Source organism: Pan paniscus, chromosome 1 (genome assembly GCF_029289425.2).
Source record: "Pan paniscus chromosome 1, NHGRI_mPanPan1-v2.0_pri, whole genome shotgun sequence".
In the NCBI taxonomy this organism is placed as follows: Eukaryota; Metazoa; Chordata; class Mammalia; order Primates; family Hominidae; genus Pan; species Pan paniscus.
In genome coordinates this window covers 1,916,050-1,934,179 of record NC_073249.2, presented here as the reverse complement: position 1 = coordinate 1,934,179, position 18,130 = coordinate 1,916,050, and the positions used below count along the sequence as shown (strand labels likewise).

General features: G+C 44.0%; 1 protein-coding gene and 1 long non-coding RNA gene across 2 annotated transcripts in view; one reads left to right on the top strand and one right to left on the bottom strand.

Annotated features, from left to right (window-relative positions):
* The first annotated feature begins 249 nt into the window (after positions 1–249).
* LOC129393335 (uncharacterized) lies at positions 250–10,538 on the top strand. The gene is made up of 2 exons (XR_008620137.2): positions 250–770; positions 2,434–10,538. It is a non-coding gene; the product is annotated as an uncharacterized LOC129393335 (long non-coding RNA).
* Positions 10,539–10,675: 137 nt separating this feature from the next.
* ZNF124 (zinc finger protein 124) overlaps positions 10,676–18,130 on the bottom strand; it is a 34,872-nt gene continuing 27,417 nt past the window's right edge. The window contains exon 4 of the mRNA XM_063608104.1: positions 10,676–11,775. Coding sequence (XP_063464174.1) covers positions 11,760–11,775 — 16 coding nt within the window. The 3' untranslated portion in view covers positions 10,676–11,759. The remainder of the gene's footprint in view (positions 11,776–18,130) is intronic.

Sequence of the window (18,130 nt, the reverse complement as noted above, 5' to 3'; positions counted from 1 at the left end):
CACCCATTTAAACTACATGCAGCAATGTGGCTGGATCTCAAATTAATTAGTCCAAGTAAAATAATCCAGATAAGAGTAAGGACATTTGAATAAAAGCTATTTTAACTGGGGAAAAAAAGTAAATATTGTACAATTGTATTCATATAAAATTCTAGAAAATGCAAAATAGTCCAGGCACAGTGGCTCACACCTATAATTCCAGCACTTTGGGAGGCTGAGGTGGGCGGATCATGAGGTCAGAAGTTCGAGACCAGCCTGACCAACATGGTGAAACCCGTCTCTACTAAAGATACAAGAATTATTATTATATTGTACCCTATTTTAAATATCATATATATTATTCACAAATGAATGTAACATTGTATACAAGGTTAAGTGTGTATAAGTGAATGTCCCCTAGGCAAGGTTGGGACAGCCCTCCTGGAGAAGAGCTGTAGCCAAAACGCTGCCTCATTCAGACACGCGCGGGAGCTGTCACCTGTCACTGAGAGTCTGAGGGGGCGGGGCCTGAGGCCCTACCCAATCAGGGGCACCGGGGCGGGGACTGCCTAATCGGGCGCTCCGCTAGAAAACCCGAGGCGGCTTCCGGGTGTGCGCGGCCTTTGTCTCTCGTGTCCGCACGTGCGTGTCTCGCTCAGTAGCCGCTGCGCTTCTCGAACTTCTCTCTTGGCGGTTCAGGAGGCTCTGCCGCAGCCGGGGCCCTCCTGTGACCTGCATGTACTGGGGGATTCGCAGGGAGGATGTCGGGACACCCCGGAAGCTGGGAAATGGTGAGTTGCGCCGCCGGGGGTCTGGAGAAGGGAAGGGGCTGTGGCGGCCCCGGACCCGGGTCCCTGCTGGCGCGGCGCGGCCCTCGGTCCTTTCTGGCGCCCAGCAGGGCTGGGCGGGCAGCGGCACCCCGGGCTCCCGTCCCCCCGTCCCGTGTCTCCATGGCGACTTCCGTCCTGCCCGAATCAGCTTCCCTCCCCGGCCCGCGCCCGCAGCCCCGCGGCTCCTCGGGATCCTGCAGTGAGACCCGAGGCGCCTCGGGGGAGGCCCAGCGCGGTGTGCGGGCTCCCGCCTGCGAGGAGCTGTGGCCACTGGCGTTTCCAGTCCCTCCTTAATCCTGTTAAAAATTAAACTGAGGTTTAATTAAAGCGTTACAGAGTTTGAGCAAACAGCGATTCATGAGTAGGGGAGCACCCAGCCACGGTTTTTGGTTTGTGGGCCACCGGACGGTCTTGATGGAAAGGCTTCTATAAAGTGTCTAAGGAAGCAAACCAAATTTATTTATTTTTTATTTTAATGATCAGGTTGTGGGGGTGGGGGGTGTCTCCCTGTGTTGCCCAGGCTGGTCTTGAACTCTTGGTCTCAACCTCCCGAAGTGCTGGGATTACCCCGCCCAGCCCAAAGCAACCCCAGTTTAATAACTAATTGGTTATAATTATGTAGTTCTGTTATTCGGATTATTTAGGTGGATGGTTCCTGGTTATGTAATCAGAGGTAAATTGCTGATTTGGGGTTGGTCAAGTTTTCTTTCCCTTCAAGTTAATTACAAGAAAGGCATGAAGTACCTTTAGGTTTTCTTGGTGAGGAACTCAGGGCACCATCATCACTTAAGGGAGGAGACCACCCCTCATATGGTCTTATGCCCAATTTCTGCCTCCAAAGAAAGAAGAAGTAAAAACTAAAAGGCAGAAATGAAATCCACAGGCAGACAGCCCGGCGCCGCGCCCTGGGCCTGGTTACAGATTGACCCTTGACCTAATCAGTTATGTTATCTATAGATTCCAGACATTGTATGGAAAAGCACTGTGAAAATCCCTGTCCTGTTCTGTTCCGTTCTGATGACGGTGCATGCAGCCCCCAGTTATGTACCCCCTGCTTGCTCAATCGATCACGACCCTCTCACGCGGACCCCCTTAGAGCTGTAAGCCCTTAAAAGGGACAGGAATTGCTCACTTGGGGAGCTCGGTTTTTGGAGACGTGAGTCTTGCCAAAGCTCCCAGCCGAATAAAGCCCTTCCTTCTTTAACTCGGTGTCTGAGGGGTTTTGTCTGCAGCTTGTCCTGCTACAACTTCAGTCTAATTTCTTCCTATTTAATTATTTCCACAAGGGTACTGGTTTCCCCTGCATTTTCCAAATGTAAGGCAAGCAGGCTCTCAAATCCATGACCGTATTCCCCAGCCTAACTTCTAGAACTTGCAGTAAAATTCTGAATTTCCAGTTTCTTCCTCATACTCTCAAACTCCAACTTCACCTCTCCAATTTACAACATTATTATTTGTTCTTTATTGTGCATTTGAACCAGATGCAGTATTGTAATTGTTTATCATGTTTTCACTGAGCAGTGAGGAGCTGTTTCTGAACATTCCTTGTGAAAACAGAGAATAATCACCTGATCTAGTCCACTATAAAAATTCTTTGTACCTCTCCTCCTTTTGTCTTCCCTAGGCACACTCACAAACGTCTTTGGATGGAAGTTTCCCTTTGGAACCTTCACGTGGTGATGTGTCCTCAGCCACCCTCCTGTCTTTTCTGTGTCCTGCGTTCAAAACTGTTTGAGGATGACCTAATGTGCCCACACTGGCCATGTCTCTTGGAGTGTCATAAATAGTGAATGTCAGCTGTTGGGTCCTCTTCTCCCAGAAGACAAGGTGAGGTTTAGGGGTGGAGCCTCTCAGAGGAGCAGCTGGATGGCATGAATCCCCTGGGACCGAGAGGAGTCTCCTGGGATACTCTTCTATACTCTTCCTCTAAAAAGCTAATCCATTGGGACTTAGATTTTTTTTTCTCCCACCCCCGTTATCACTCCTTAGAGACAAAATGCTGGTCAGGCAGTCAGATACTGGTATTGAGGGAAGAAAGAATTTCTGCCCTCTGGATTGTCTCATACTTGTGAAGGGAGAACAGCTATTCCAAAGTACAAGGAAGCCCCGCCCCGCAGTGAGGCAGGAACCTGAAAAGCAAAATGCATTTGGGGCACAGTGGGGACACGGCGCAGTTTTCTGGGGGAGGGTGGACATTGAGTACTTCCCTGAGCAGGATGGGGTGGGAGAATTCAGGAGATGAGATGGTCTGACTTGACCCTTGAGTCAGCCATGTCCATGCTTGTCAGTACTGCTACTCGTTTGTCACCTTGAAAATACTTGTTCACTTATTTTAACTTCAGTTTTTCGCTGATTGAAAAATACATTTTATCAGTACAGCTTGAGAGATAATATTTTCAAAAGGCCAAGAAAGAGGTGTATATCAGAAAAATATTAGATATCTAGTCATATATTTCATTTGTTAAAAATTCTTAAATGGCTTTTTTCTTCCCCAGAGGGAGTGTAGTAAGTTTCACAGGTTTGTTCTTTTCTGGGGGTGGTTTCAACCCGAATTCCAGGGCTTAGCTTTGGGAATGCTACCAGGGAAAAATAGGGACACTGTCTTCCATTATGGCTGCAGAAAAATACGTTTTCACAAGAAAGTATACTCACTAACAGCAGCTCACTAAAGCATCAGTTCCACCTTTGTGCCGAGCGGAGATTCTGTGACAGTGGATGACTCTGTTTCCTGTTACCTGGATGTCCAAGTTTAATGGCAAATCTGTGGGTGGGGACTTGGCATTTTTAGATGTGTTAACATCGAAATAATTTATGAAATAATGTTATCATGTAAATAATTACATGACTTGTTTATTGTATGAAAGGAATACTTCTGCTTTTCCTGTTGAGGTATGAAATGTAATTGCCTTGCAATTTTATTCCCTCCAACATACATAAAAGCAGAGTTTGAGTGATTTTGCTGGACTCTTCAAATACTGAGTATTTTTTCATTTGAAACAAAGTGGGGGCCAAGTGCGGTGGCTCACGCCTGTAATCCCAGCACTTTGGGAGGCCGAGGTGGGCGGATCATGAGGTCAGCAGTTCAAGACCAGCCTGACCAATATGGTGAAACCTATCTCTACTAAAGATACGAAAAATTAGCTGGGCGTGGTGGCGTATGCCTGTAATCCCAGCTACTCAGGAGGCTGAGGCAGGAGAATCGCTTGAACCCAGGAGGTGGAGGTTGCAGTGAGCTGAGATTATGCCATTGCACCCCAACCTGGGCGACAATCAAAACAAAACAAACAAACTAAAAAACTCATAATAAGCATGTGAATCCTTCACCAGCAACCAGGTTCTCTCATCAAAATTGACTAGAAGGATGGTGTGACCCACGGAGAGAAGGAAGAACAGTGTGGTGCTGCGGCCCACCTGAGAGCCAGGCGGGGAAGGGGAGCCTCCTCCTCCAGCCCAGGGAGGCAGTGAGTGAGTGCGCTACCCAGCCAGGGAAACTGTGCTATTTCCATGGAGCTGTGCAACCCACGGATTGGAAGATCCCACTCGCAAACCCATGCCACCGAGGCCTGCCGTCCCAACCCTGGAACGCCCGGATTCTTACAGCCTTTCAGCTGGAATCTACTTAAGCCTACCCAACTCCCAGGGGGAGGGGCAACCAGCACTGGCCATGGCTGCCTGCTGTCTAAGCCATTTGAGCTCCTTGGGGAGGGGCAGCAGCCAGTACTGGGACTCCAACTGCCTAATGTGCTAAGCTCCCTGGACGGGAGAAGGTTGGCACCCATTTCTACAGCTCCAGGCTGCACTTTTCCCCTGCTTTAGCCAGGGAGGCTGTACAGCTTGGTCCCAAGACCTGTCCCTACAGCCCAATACACCGGCTGTGGCAGTTTGCAGCCAGAGTGCCTCTTCAGGCCTAATCCCTTCCTCATTGGGTGGGGCTTCCCTGGAGGGTCTCCAATAACTCCAGTCAGATGCTCAGGGACAGAATTTGGATCTCCCTAGGCCTGAGCCCCTAGGGGGAGGGGTGGCCGCAGTCTCTGCTGACCAGCAGACTTAGCCTCTCCTCCTGGTAGTTCTGAGGAATCTTTGCAGCCCAGGTGAGTGGGTTTCCCCCCAGTGAAGCACACCCTCTCCACCAAGGGACAAAGTCTTTCATTAAACGGGTCCTTTTCCCTGTGCCACCCAACTGGGTGAGACCCTCCAGCAGGGGTTGTCAGACACCCTATTCAGGAGTGATCCTACTGGCATCCGGTTGGTATCCCTTGAGGTAAGAAGTCCCAGAAGGAGGAGCAGGCACCCATCTTTGCTCTTCTCTAGCCTCCTTGAGTGGCATCTCCAGGCATGGGAGTGAATCAGATGAATACGCCTGAAGTGAACCCCCAGCAAACTGAGGCAGCCCTACAGAAGAGGGACCTGACTACTTAAAGAAAAACAAGCAAGCAGAAACTGACAACAGCATCAACAACAACAACAACAACAAAGGCCCTCAGAAAAACCCCATCCAAGAGTCAGCAGCCTCAAAACTGAAGCTAGACAAACTCACAAAGATGAGAAAGAATCAATGAAAAAATGCTGAAAACCCAAAAGGCCAGAGTACCTCTTCTCCTCCAAATGATCACAACATCTCTCCATCAAGGCCACAGAACTGGATGGAGGATCAGTTGGACGAACTGACAGAAGTAGGCTTCAGAAGATGAGTAATAAAAAACTACAATGAACTAAAGGAACATGTTCTAACCCAATGCAAAGAAGCTAAGAACCTTGATAAAAGGTTAGAATAAGGGAGGAGACCACCCCTCATATGGTCTTATGCCCAATTTCTGCCTCAAAAGAAAGAGTAAAAACTAAAAGGCAGAAATGAAATCCACAGGCAGACAGCCCGGCGCCGCGTCCTGGGCCTGGTTACAGATTGACCCCTGACCTAACCGGTTGTGTTATCTATAGATTCCAGACATTGTATGGAAAAGCACTGTGAAGATCCCTGTCCTGTTCAGTTCCGTTCTGATGATGGTGCATGCAGCCCCCAGTCACGTACCCCCTGCTTGCTCAATCAATCACGACCCTCTCATGCGGACCCCCTTAGAGTTGTGAGCCCTTAAAAGGGACGGAATTGCTCACTCAGGGAGCTTGGCTTTTGAGACGCAAGTCTGCTGAAGTTCCCAGCTGAATAAAGCTCCTTCCCTCTTTAACCTGGTGTCTGAGGAGTTTTGTCTGTGGCTCCTCCTGCTACAAAAGGAATTGCTAACTAGAATAACCAGTTTAGAGAAGAACACAAATGATCTGGTGGAGCTGAAAAACACAGCATGAGAACTTCATGAAGCACACACAAGTATCAACAGCTGAAATGACCAAGTGGAAGAAAGGATATCAGAGTGTGAAGACCACCTTACTGAAATAAGACATTCAGAAAAGATGAAGACCGCCTTACTGAAATAAGACATGCAGACAAGAAGAGAGAAAAAAGAATGAAAAAGAATTAACAAAGCCTCCAAGGAATATGGGACTTCATAAAAAGACTGAACTTATGATTGACTGGAGTACCAGCAGGAGACAGGGAGAATGGAAACAAACTGGAAAACACACTTCAGGATATTAGCCAGGAGAACTTCCCCAACCTAGCAAGACAGGCCAACATGCAAATTCAGGAAATACAGAGAACACCATTAAGATACTCCTCAAGAAGAACAACCCCAAGACACATAATCATCAAATTCTCCAAGGTCAGAATGAAGGAAATACTGTTAAGGGCAGCCAGATAGAATGGCCAGGTCACCTACAAAGGGAAGCCCATCAGACTAACGGTAGACATCTCAGCAGAAACTACAAGCCAGAAGAGATAGGGAGCCAATATTCAATCAATATTCAATGTTCTTTTTTTTTTTTTTTTTTTTTGAGATGGAGTCTCACTCTGTCACCCAGGCTGGAGTGCAGTGGTGCGATCTCAGCTCACTGCAACCTCCGCCTCCCAGGTTCAAGCGATTCTCCCACCTCAGCCTCCCAAGTAGCGGGGATTACAGGCATGCGCCACCACGCCCAGCAAGTTTTTTGTATTTAGTAGAGACGGGGTTTCGTCATGTTAGCCAGGCTGGCCTCAAACTCCTGACCTCAGGTGACCCACCCACCTCGGCCTCCTAAAGTGCTGGGATTATAGGCATGAGCCACCGCGCCCGGCCTCAACATTCTTAAAGGAAAGAATTTTCAACTCAGAATTTCATATTCAGCCAAACAAAGTTTCATAAGTGAAGGAGAAATAAAATCCTTTCCAGACAAATGCTGAAGGATTTCGTTACTACCAGGCCCATGCTGCAAGAGCTCCTGAAAGAAGCACTAAATACGGAAAGAAAAAACTGGTACCAGCCACTGCAAAACACACCAAAATATAAAGACCAATGACACTATGAAGAAACTGCATCAACTAACAGGCAAAATAACAAAATAGCATCATGACAACAGGATCAAATTCACACATAATAATAATAACCTTAAATGTAAATGGGCTAAAAGCCCTAATTAAAAGAGTTGGACTGGCAAATTGGATAATGAGTCAAGACCCATCAGTGTGCTGTATTCAGGAGACCTATCTTATGTGCAAAGACACACATAGGTTCAATATAAAGGAATGAAGGAATATTTACCAAGCAAATGTAAAGCAAAAAAAAGGCAGGGATTGCAATCCTAGTCTCTGACAAAACAGACTTGAAACCAACAAAGATCAAAAAAGACAAAAAAGGGCACTGCATAATGGTAAAGGGAACTATTCAACAGGAAGAGCTAACTATTCTAAATATATATGCACCCAATGCACACAGATGCATAAAACAAGTTCTTACAGACCTACAAAAGGAATTACACTCCTGTGTAATAATAGTATGAGATTTTAACACCCCACTGTCAGTATTAGATCAATGAGACAGAAAATTAGCAAGGATATCCAGGACTTGAACTCAGCTCTGGATCAAGTGACCTAGTAGATGTCTAAAGAACTCTCTACCACAAATCAACAGAATATACATTCTTCTCAGTGCCACATGGCACTTATTCTCAAATCAACCACATAATTGGAAGTAAGACACTTCTTAGCAAATGCAAATGAACTGAAATCATAATAGTCTCTCGGACCACAGTGCAATCAAGTTAGAACTCAGGATTAAGAAACTCACTCCAAACCACACGATTTCATGGAAATCAAAAAACCTGCTCCTGAATGACTGCTAGGTAAATAATAAAATTAAAGCAGAAATCAAGAAGTTCTTTGAAACCAGTGAGAACAAAGAGACAATGTAGCAGAATCTCTGGGACACAGCTAAAACAATGTTAAGAGGAAAAATTATAGTACTAAATGCCTACATCAGAAAGCTAGAAGCAAGAGCAAACTATTCCAAAAGCTAGCAGAAGACAAGAAAGAACTAAGATAAGAACTGAAGAAGACAGAGACACAAAAAACCCTCCAAAAAAAATCAACAAACCCAGGAGCTGGTTATTTGAAATAATTAACAAAATAGACCACTAGCTAGACTAATAAGAGAGAGAAGAATCAAAAAGATACAATAAAAAATGATAAAGGGAGTTATCACCACGGACCCCACAGAAATAAAAACTACCATCAGAGAATACTATAAACACTCAATGCAAATAAACTAGAAAATCTAGAAGAAATGGATAAATTCTTGGACTCCTACCAAGACTAACCCAGGAAGACGTCAAATCCCTAAGTAGACCAATAACAAGCTCTGAAATTGAGGCAGTAATTAATAGCCTACCAATCAAAAAAAGCCCAGGACCAGATGGATTCACAGCAGAATTTTACCAGAAATACAAAGAGGAGCAGATACCATTCCTTCTGAAACTACTCCAAACAATTGAAAAGGAAGGACTCCTCCCTAACTCATTTTATAAGGCTAGCATCATCCTGATACCAAAACCTGGCAGAGACACAACAAAAAAAGAAGACTTCAGGCCAATAACCCGGAAGAACATCAATGCAAAAATCCTCAAGAAAATACTGGCAAACTGAATCCAGCAGTACATCAAAAAACTATTCACCACGATCAAGTTAGCTTCATTACTGGGATGCATCGCTGGTTTAACATGCAAATCAATAAACATAATCCATCAGATAAAGAGAACCAAAGAAAAACACCACATGATTCTCTCAATAGATGAAGTAAAGGCCTTCGATAAAATTCAACATCCTCTCATGTTAAAAACTCTCAATCAACGAGGTATTGATGGAACATATCTCAAAATAATAAGAGCTATTTATGACAACCCCACAGCCAATATCATACTAAATAGTCAAAAGCTGGAAGTATTCCCTTTGGAAACTGGTATAAGACAAGGATGACCTCTCTCACCACTCCTAAGTTCTGGCTAGGACAATCAGGCAAGAGAAATAAATAAAGGGTATTAAAATAGGAAGAGAGGAAGTCTCTTTGTAGATGACATAATTTTATATTTGAAAAACCCCATCATCTCAGCCCCAAAACGTTTTGAACTGATAAGCAACTTCAGCAAAGTCTCAGGATACAAAATCCCTGTGCAAAAATCACAAGCATTCGGTTACACCAATAGGCAAGCAGAGAGTCAAATCATGAATGAACTCCCATTCACAATCGCTACAAAGAGAATAAAATACGTAGGAATACAGCTAACAAGGGATGTAAAGGACCTCTTCAAGGAGAACTACAAACCACTGCTCAAGGAAGTAAGAGAGGACACAAACAAATGGAAAAAATTCCATCTTCATGGATAGGAATAATCAGTATCACAAAAATGGCCACACTGCCCAAAGTAATTTACAGATTCAGTGCTATTCCCATCAAACTACCATTGACATTCTTCACAGAATTAGCAAAAACTATTTAAAATTTCATGTGAAATTGGCCAGGCACAGTGGCTCATGCTTGTAATCCCAGCACTTTAGGAGGCCAAGGCGGGTATATCACTTGAGGTCAGGAGCTTGAGACCAGCCTGGCCAACATGGTGAAATCCCATCTCTACTAAAAATACAAAAATTAGCCAGGTATGGTGGTGTGCACCTATAATCCTTGCTGCTGGGGAGGCTGAGGCAAGAGAATCACTTGATCCCAGGAGGTGGAAGTTGCAGCGAGCCAAGATCATGCCACTGCACTCTAGCCTGGGCAACAGAGTCAGACCCATCTCAAAAAAAAAAAAAAATTATATGGAGTCAAAGAAGACCCCATATACCCAAGACAATCCTAAGCAAAAAGAACAAAGCTGGAGGCATCGTGCTACCTGACTTCAAACTATACTACAAGGCTACAGCAGCCAAAATAGCATGCTACTGGTACCAAAACAGATATATAGACCAACGGAGCAGAACAGAGACCTCAGAAATACCACCACACATCTAAAACCATCTGATCTTCGACAAACCTGACAAAAACAAGCAATGAAGAAAGGATCTCTGATTCAGTAAATGGTGCTAGGAAAACTAGCCAGCCATATGCAGAAAACGGAAACTGGACCCCTTCCTTATACCAAAATTAACTCAAGATGGGTTGAAGATTTAAATGTAAAATGCAAAACCATAAAAACCCTAGGAGGAAACCTAGGGAGGCCGGGTGCAGTGGCTCGTGCCTGTAATCCCAGCAGTTTGGGAGGCCAAGGTGGGTGGATCATGAGGTTAGGCATTCGAGATCAGCCTGGCCAACATAGTGAAACCCTGTCTCTACTAAAAATACAAAAAAAAAAAAAAAAAAAAAAAAAAGAAAACCTAGGGAATATCACTCAGGACATAGGCATGGGCAACTTCATGGCAAAAATGCCGACAGCAATTGCAACAAAAGCAAAAACTGACAAATTGGATCTAATTAAACTAAAGAGCTTATGCACAGCAAAAGAAACTGTCCTCAGAGTGAACAGGCAACCTGCAGAATGGGAGAAAATTTCTGGAATCTATCCATCTGACAAAGGTCTAATATCCAGAATTTACAAGGAACTTAAATATATTTACAAGAAAAAACAAAAAACTCATCAAAAAGTGGGCAAGGGATATGAATAGACACTTCTCAAAAGAAGACATTTATGCATCTAACAAACACATGAACAAAAGCTCAACATCACTGATCATCAGAGAAATGCAAATCAAAACAATGAGATACCATCTCATGCCAGTCAGAATGGCATTTATTAAAAAGTCAGGAAACAATAGATGTTGGTGAGGCTGTGGGGAAATAGGAACGCTTTTACACTGTTGGTGGGAATGTAAATTAGTTCAACCATTGTGGAAGACAGTGTGGCTATTCTTCAAGGATCTAGAACCAGAAATACCATTTGACTCAGCAATCCCATTACTGGGTATATACCCAAAGGAATATAAATCATTCTACTATAAAGACACATGCACATGTATGTTTATTGCAACATTATTTACAACAGCAAAGACATGGAACCAACCCAAATGCCCATCAATGATAGACTGGATAAAGAAAATGTGGTGTATATATATATGTATATATATACCATAGAACACTATGTAGACATAAAAAGGAATGAGATCATGTGCTTCGCAGGGACATGGATGAAGCTGGAAGTCATCATCCTCAGCAAACACAGGAACAGAAAACTAAACACCACACGTTCTCACTCATAAGTGAGGGCTGAACATTGAGAACACATGGAAACAGGGGGAACAACACACACCAGGGGCTGTTGAGGGTTGGGGGATGAGGGGAGGGAACTTAGAGGACAGGTCAATAGGTGCAGCAAACCACCACGGCACATGTATACCCATGTAACAAACTCACATGTTCTACACGTATCCCGTTTTTGTTTGTTTTAGAAGAAATAAAACATAAAAATTCTGGACTAATTTAAAATGAACAATTCTCTGATCAATCACATGGCAAATCCTTGCCTCAAGAGTGCAGAGAAAGAAAGGTACATACATAGACCCAAAACTTACTAGAGTAGAAACCCATAAGCACAACATCTTCATGAACCAGTACATCTGTAGGAAAATTGAAAGTGTAATTGGCAAATTGTTTAAAGCTGAGTGTGAACATGATTGACAGTAACAAATAACTGGAAGTGTCAAGCTGGGAACTGCTTAGGGCAAACCTGCCTTCCGTTCTACTCAAAGTTACCCCTCTGCTCACTGAGATCAATGCATATCTGACTGCCTCATTTTGGAGAGGCTAGTCAGAAACTCAAAAGAATGCAACCATTTGTCTCTTATCTACCGATCACCTGAAAGCTCCCTCCCCACTTCAAGTTGTCCTGCTTTTGCTTTGAGTTGTCCTGCCTTTCTGGACTGAACCGATGTTCATCTTACATATGTTAATTGATGTCTCATGTCTCCCTAAAATGTGTAAAACCAAGCTGTGCTCTGATCACCTTGGGCACATGTTGTCAGGACCTCCTGGGGTTGTGTCATGGATGCGTGTCCTCAACCTTAGCAAAATAAACTTTCTAAATTACTGAGACCCATCTCAAATTTTCACGGTTCACACCACTATGTAATACCCTTGTCGTTTTAAATCTTTATTGGTTTAAATCTGTTTTGTCAGAAACTAGGATTGTAACCTCTGCTTTTCTGTTTTCCATTTGCTTGGCAGATTTTTCTCCATCTCTTTATTTTGATCCTAGGTCACTGCATGGGTCTCTTGAAGGCAACATACCATCAGGTCTTGCCTTCTTATGGAGCTTGCCATTGTGCGCCTTTTAAGTGGGGCATTTAGCCTGTTTACATTCAAGATTAGTATTAATATGTGTGGATTTGATCCTGTCATGTTGGTAGCTGGTTATTATGCTGGCTTGTTTGTGTGGTTGCTTTATAGTGTCACTGATCTGTGTATTTAAGTGTGTTTTTGTATTGGCTGGTAGCAGACTTTTCTTTCTATATTTAGTGCTCCTTTCAAGATCTCTCATAAGGCAGGTCTGGTGGTAATGAACTCCCTCAGCATTTGCTTGTCTGAAAAGGGTCTTATTTCCCTTTCACTTAGGAAGCTTAGTTTGGCTGGGTATGAAATTCTTGGTTGAAGATTTTTTTTCTTTAAGAATGTTGAATATAGGCCCTCAGTCTTTTCCGGCTTATAGGGTTTCAGCTGAGAGGTCTGCTGTTAACCTGATGGGGTGACCTTTGTAGGTGACCTGCCCTGTATAGCTGCCTTTAACAGTCTTTCTTTTATTTTGACCATGGAAAATCTGATTATTATGTGTCTTGGGGATGATTTTATTGTGTAGAATCTTACAGGGGTTCTCTGGTTTCCCTGAATGTGACTGTTGGCCTCTCTACCAAGGTTGGGGAAGTTTTCGTGGATGATATCCTAAAATGTTTTCCAACTTGTTTGCTTTCTTCCCATCCCTTTCAGGGATGCCAATAATTCATAGATTTGGCCACTTTACAAAATACCATATTGCTCAGAAGTTTTGTTATTTTTGATTCTTTTTCATTTTTCTAACTGTCTTATTTCAGAGAGCCAGTCTTCATGTTCTGAGAGTCTTTCCTCCACTTGGTCTATTCTGCTGTTAATACTTGTGACTGCATTATGAAATTCTTGTAGTGTGTTTTTCTGCTCTGTCAGAATCATCAGGCTCTTTTTTAATCAGTTATCTTGTCTTTCAGCTCTAGTGATTCTTAGTTTTTTTGGATTGGGTTTTGCATTCTCCTGAATCTTGATGATCTTAATTCCTATCCATATTCTAAATTCCATTTCTGTCATTCCAGCCAGCTCAGCCTGAGTAAGAACCCTTGTGGAAAAACTGGTGTGGTCATCTGGAGGACATACAACACTCTGGCCATTTGAGTTACTGGAGTTCTTTCATTGGTTCTTTCTCATGTCTGCACGTGGGTGTTCCTGTAACTGCAGTGTAAATTGAGTACAGTCAGTACACTTTTTTTTCTGGATGTCTTCGCAGAGCCAAGGCTTTGTGCAGGGTCTTCATTTGTAGCTGACTTGTCTTTGGTCTCACAGAGGGGAATGCTAGCAAGGTGTTTTTGGTGTTGGAACTTCGGGATGTGATCCAGTAGGTGGTGCTTAGGCATACTGGTTAGTTGGTAGGCTCTTGCTTGGTCATGTGGCTCCCCTATATTTTCTGACAGTTGCAGTCATGCTCCCTCTCAATGTTCTGAAAGTGTGGGCTTCTCTCCCACTTGAATGCTGGCTATAAACTGTGGCTTGGCACTCTTGGGCTGCCCACCACAGCTCTGGGGCACTCTCAGGGCTTATGTTCCTCCCCTGGCTTGGAGGCAGCAGAGGAAGGGACCTTAATAGTGGTTGTGGCCAAAGGTCTTTTGCTTGTCTCCTGGGGGCTCCACCCAAGAGGAGCCGGTTAGCAATTGCTAAGTGCAATCAGCCCAGAACGGAGGGTCTGTGCTGTGGGACAAAGCCCAGGGTTTCCTATCTGGTGACAAGCAGGGGGAGTGGGTGGAACCTGTGGGAGATGAACTGGTCTCCTCTCCTTGGGTCAACTGCAGTTTGTTGTAGGTGTGGATAAGGCACTTATGGTATTTGTTCATTCATTTGTCTGAGGATAGCAAGGGCAGTTCCACTGCAGACAGTGGTAGCAAGGCTTTTGTTTGCTCCTGGGGGCTCCACCTCCAAGAAATGTAGAACCACAGTTACTGGGGGTGTTCAGCTGGTAGGTGGGGCACCTGCACTGCTGGCATAAGCTTGGGGTTCCGCTTGTTGGGGAGCAGTGGGATGAAGGCTCACAGGGAGAAAAGACTAGTCTCTCGGTATGGTGGCTGTGGTGGTGTGCTGTAAGCTTGGGTGTAGCTCTCAGGTTGTTTCTTCCCCAGACCAAAGGCAGCAGGGATAGAACTATTACTGTGGCAATGGCAGAGGGGCTGTCATATGCCTCTGGGAGCCTCTCCATGGGGAAACTCTGGGCCACTACTGGTGGGTATGCTCAGCCATGGGAGAGGTGACTGTTCTGTGTTCATGAGCTGGGGGCCCTACAGCAGCAAAACTGAGAAGACCTGTGATGCCTGCCATAGTGGATCCCCAAGCGTCCGCACTGGGTGCAGCAAGAAGCCCATATCTCAGTCCCCAGGAGACCACCTGCTGCCAGTTCTGAAAAGCCTGGTGACCTCTATGGTAAGTCTGAGGCCATTTATCAAGACCTAGTCAGACACAAGCACAGTAGGCCCATTCTCTGCTGACCTGGGAGCAGCTCTCTTAGCTTGCCAGCTCTGCGGGCCTCTGTGTTGCAGTGCAGAACTTCTACACCATGGACTCCCAGGTGGCCTGTGTTCCCTGCTGAGGGCTGGGAATCTCAGCCACCCTGACTTGTCCCAGGGTCCAGCCCTGGCTGGAGAAGTCCAGAGCTCCTTCTGGGAGAAAGATAGGACCAGCCCGTTTTTGGACCAAAGGTAACTCAGCCTATCTATAGATGAGATGAAGCTTGACCTGGGGGTCTCCTGACCCTATTCAGCAAAGAAAACAGGTCTGGGAGTGAAAACAAAGACTTGCTGCTTCTCAGATTCTTCCGGATGACCAGCAGTGACAACTTTAGACACACCATGTTAATAACAGAACCTGTGGTGGTTGTAGAAAAGGAATTTGAACAATATACTGAAAATAGTAAACCCAGTTTTCTTTAAGGCTGATTACTGACAAATTTTGTATTTCATATAAGACATCTGATGTCTTTTGGCTGTCTTATGACAGTCATGCACTTCTGTAAATCAGAAAATATTATTAGGGTGTAATCATTCATATATGTTTGTATATTAAAAAGAGTAGCAAAATGAATATATATTTATATCCTCCCCACTTGAACTCAGAAAAGGCTGTAGCTCTTTACTCTTCCAGGCCGAGTCCTCAGAAGACTGATATTCACCAACCTTTAATAGCATTCTCTCTGGAGAAATGCTTCTATTTTTTCAGTTTGATGAAATCACCATGCCATTGTTATTTACTTTTCATTTTCTTACATAGAATCTAAGACAAGGTATATTAAATGCTTAATGATCCTATTCTTCACCTGGCTCATATCATTTGCCTAATTTTAAACTTTCTTCTACTCTAAAAATTTCAATTCATCTTACGTATTGTAGAAGATTTTAAATCTAATACAGATATTGTCTTTTTTTTTTTTTTTACATATATTCTATTGGCATTTTACACTGGGATCATGGAATATTTCATTATGTAAATTAATTTTTATGTAGAAAAAAGAAAATTATTTTGGTGTTTGTTTTGTTCTTTGCTGTATAATTTCCATTACATACTGATTAGATAATTTTTTGAGTATTTTAAATTTTAGGTAATTATGCATTTTATCCATAAAGAATCTGCATGTGAGATAGAGAGCTATTTTCTCCTCACTTCTATTTCATCTCCATCCTGACCTCCCCAGAATCCTCAACTCTTTGTGTAGTTGGATAGCAGTTTATAATTCCAGTAAATGGGCCTAATTCAATAATATACCACAAATCAGTTTGAAACCAGGACATGCCTTCAAAACACACCCACATGCCTATATATGTATAATAATACTAATTTGTAAGTTACAATTGATGTAAAAAATAAAATTACAAAAGAATTGTTAAAGTAAATTCAAAGGGACATCAGGCCTAAAAAATCCCTGAGGAAATGTGTGATCAGAGGCTATCCCAGGCACACACTGCTCTACAACCCTACCACACAGGCTTAACCAAGAATTTGACCCCGGAAGGTGACGGATGAACATGTGTCCTGGTATTCTGATCTACAGAAATCCTGCCCTCTCTTAATGATCCATCCAGAGCTCTAGGATCGTTTCTAGATTGATTTACTACACACAGACTGGAAGTTTTTGACAGAAGCTTTGAACTGGGAACCCTGCCCTGTTCCACCAGCTTCTCTAGAAGTACAATGTTCTAATCACTCCTGAGAGACTCCATCTGAGGGTATCTCTCTGAGCCAACAAGATTTAAACTGAGAAGAGGAACAAGGCAAGAGTCGGGCTATGTCTAGGGTTCCCTTACCTGACTTATGTCTTTGGTTTACCCAAGTACTGACAAGATTCATCTCTAGATGGTAGAAACTAGATGGAGGAGCTCTAGCTCACAGAAGTAGACAATGGGATCAATGCTCCATAGATCCAGCTTAAGCTCAGCCATGAGATACTAAGTCTCAGAAAAAAAAGTAACAGTTCTCCATCATCTACCCCTGTAGCTTCAGACAGCTAGGCAGTAAGCATGCATGCTCAATAAAACTCCACATCCACATCACAGAGAGATAGAACAATCCCAAAGGACCGTGAAGGGTGATGTGGAGAGACCAAAAGGATATGAACCCACAGCACCTGCCCTACCATCTGCTCCAATACTAACCCTGTCCTTTCCCAACATGATTTCCAGAGTTTTCTTTGGCCCTCACTAAGGGTGATTCAGAAAGACAAAAAGTTATTAATGCCCTTCCATTCTCCATATCTCCTGAGGTCTCAGTTGTTTACTCTGCGGGTTTCGGGTAGCTATCCCTCCCCAACTACATCCACAAAATTAGTGTATCTCATTCAGCACCAAGAATTTCACCTTTATTCTGGTCACTCCCTACCTTCTCCTAGACATTTTATCTAGAAAAGCCAGATGAAATAGGGACAAAAATGTTTACATAAAACTCAACCACAGCTAAGGTGGAGTATCATAATCCCACTTTGGGCTAGGATGCCACTCAGCCTACTACAAACTAGGCTTGGGGCAGTTAGGGGAAAGCTAGGGTTTACAGCTGATGTGAAAGTCAGCTAGAAGCTTGCTACCGAGCCCCTGTCAAGCTGAATCCTCACCCAAGGAGGACTGAGGGCTGCGTAGCTTTATATTCCACTTTTGAGGTGGGTGTCAGCTAAAAGCTTGCTACAGAGCTCCTGTCAAGCTGAATCCTAACCCAAGGAGGACTGAGGGCTGTGTGGCTTTATATTCCACTTTTGAGGTGGGTCAATTTGAACTCTATGAAAGGCCGCAAAAGACTAGCTCTAAACCCTAGTCTAGTACAAACTAAGCTAGGGTTGCATTTAGTGGAAAGGAAGATTATCTTTTCTTTCTTTTTTTTTTTTTTTGAGACAGAGTCTCACTCTGTCTCCCAGGCTGGAGTGCAGTGGCCCGATCTCGGCTCAATGCAACCTCCGCCTCCCACGTTCAAGCAATTCTCCTGCCTCAGCCTCCTGAGTAGCTGGGACGACAGGCGTTCGCCACCATGCCTGGCTAATTTTTGTATTTTTAGTAGAACCGGGGTTTCACCATATTGGCCAGGCTGTTCTCGAACTCCTGACCTTGTGATCCACCCGCCTTGGCCTCCCAAAGTGCTGGGATTACAGGCGTGGGCCACCGCGCCTGGCCAGTGAGATGTATCTTTTCAGGTAGTCAGTGTGGAATCTCA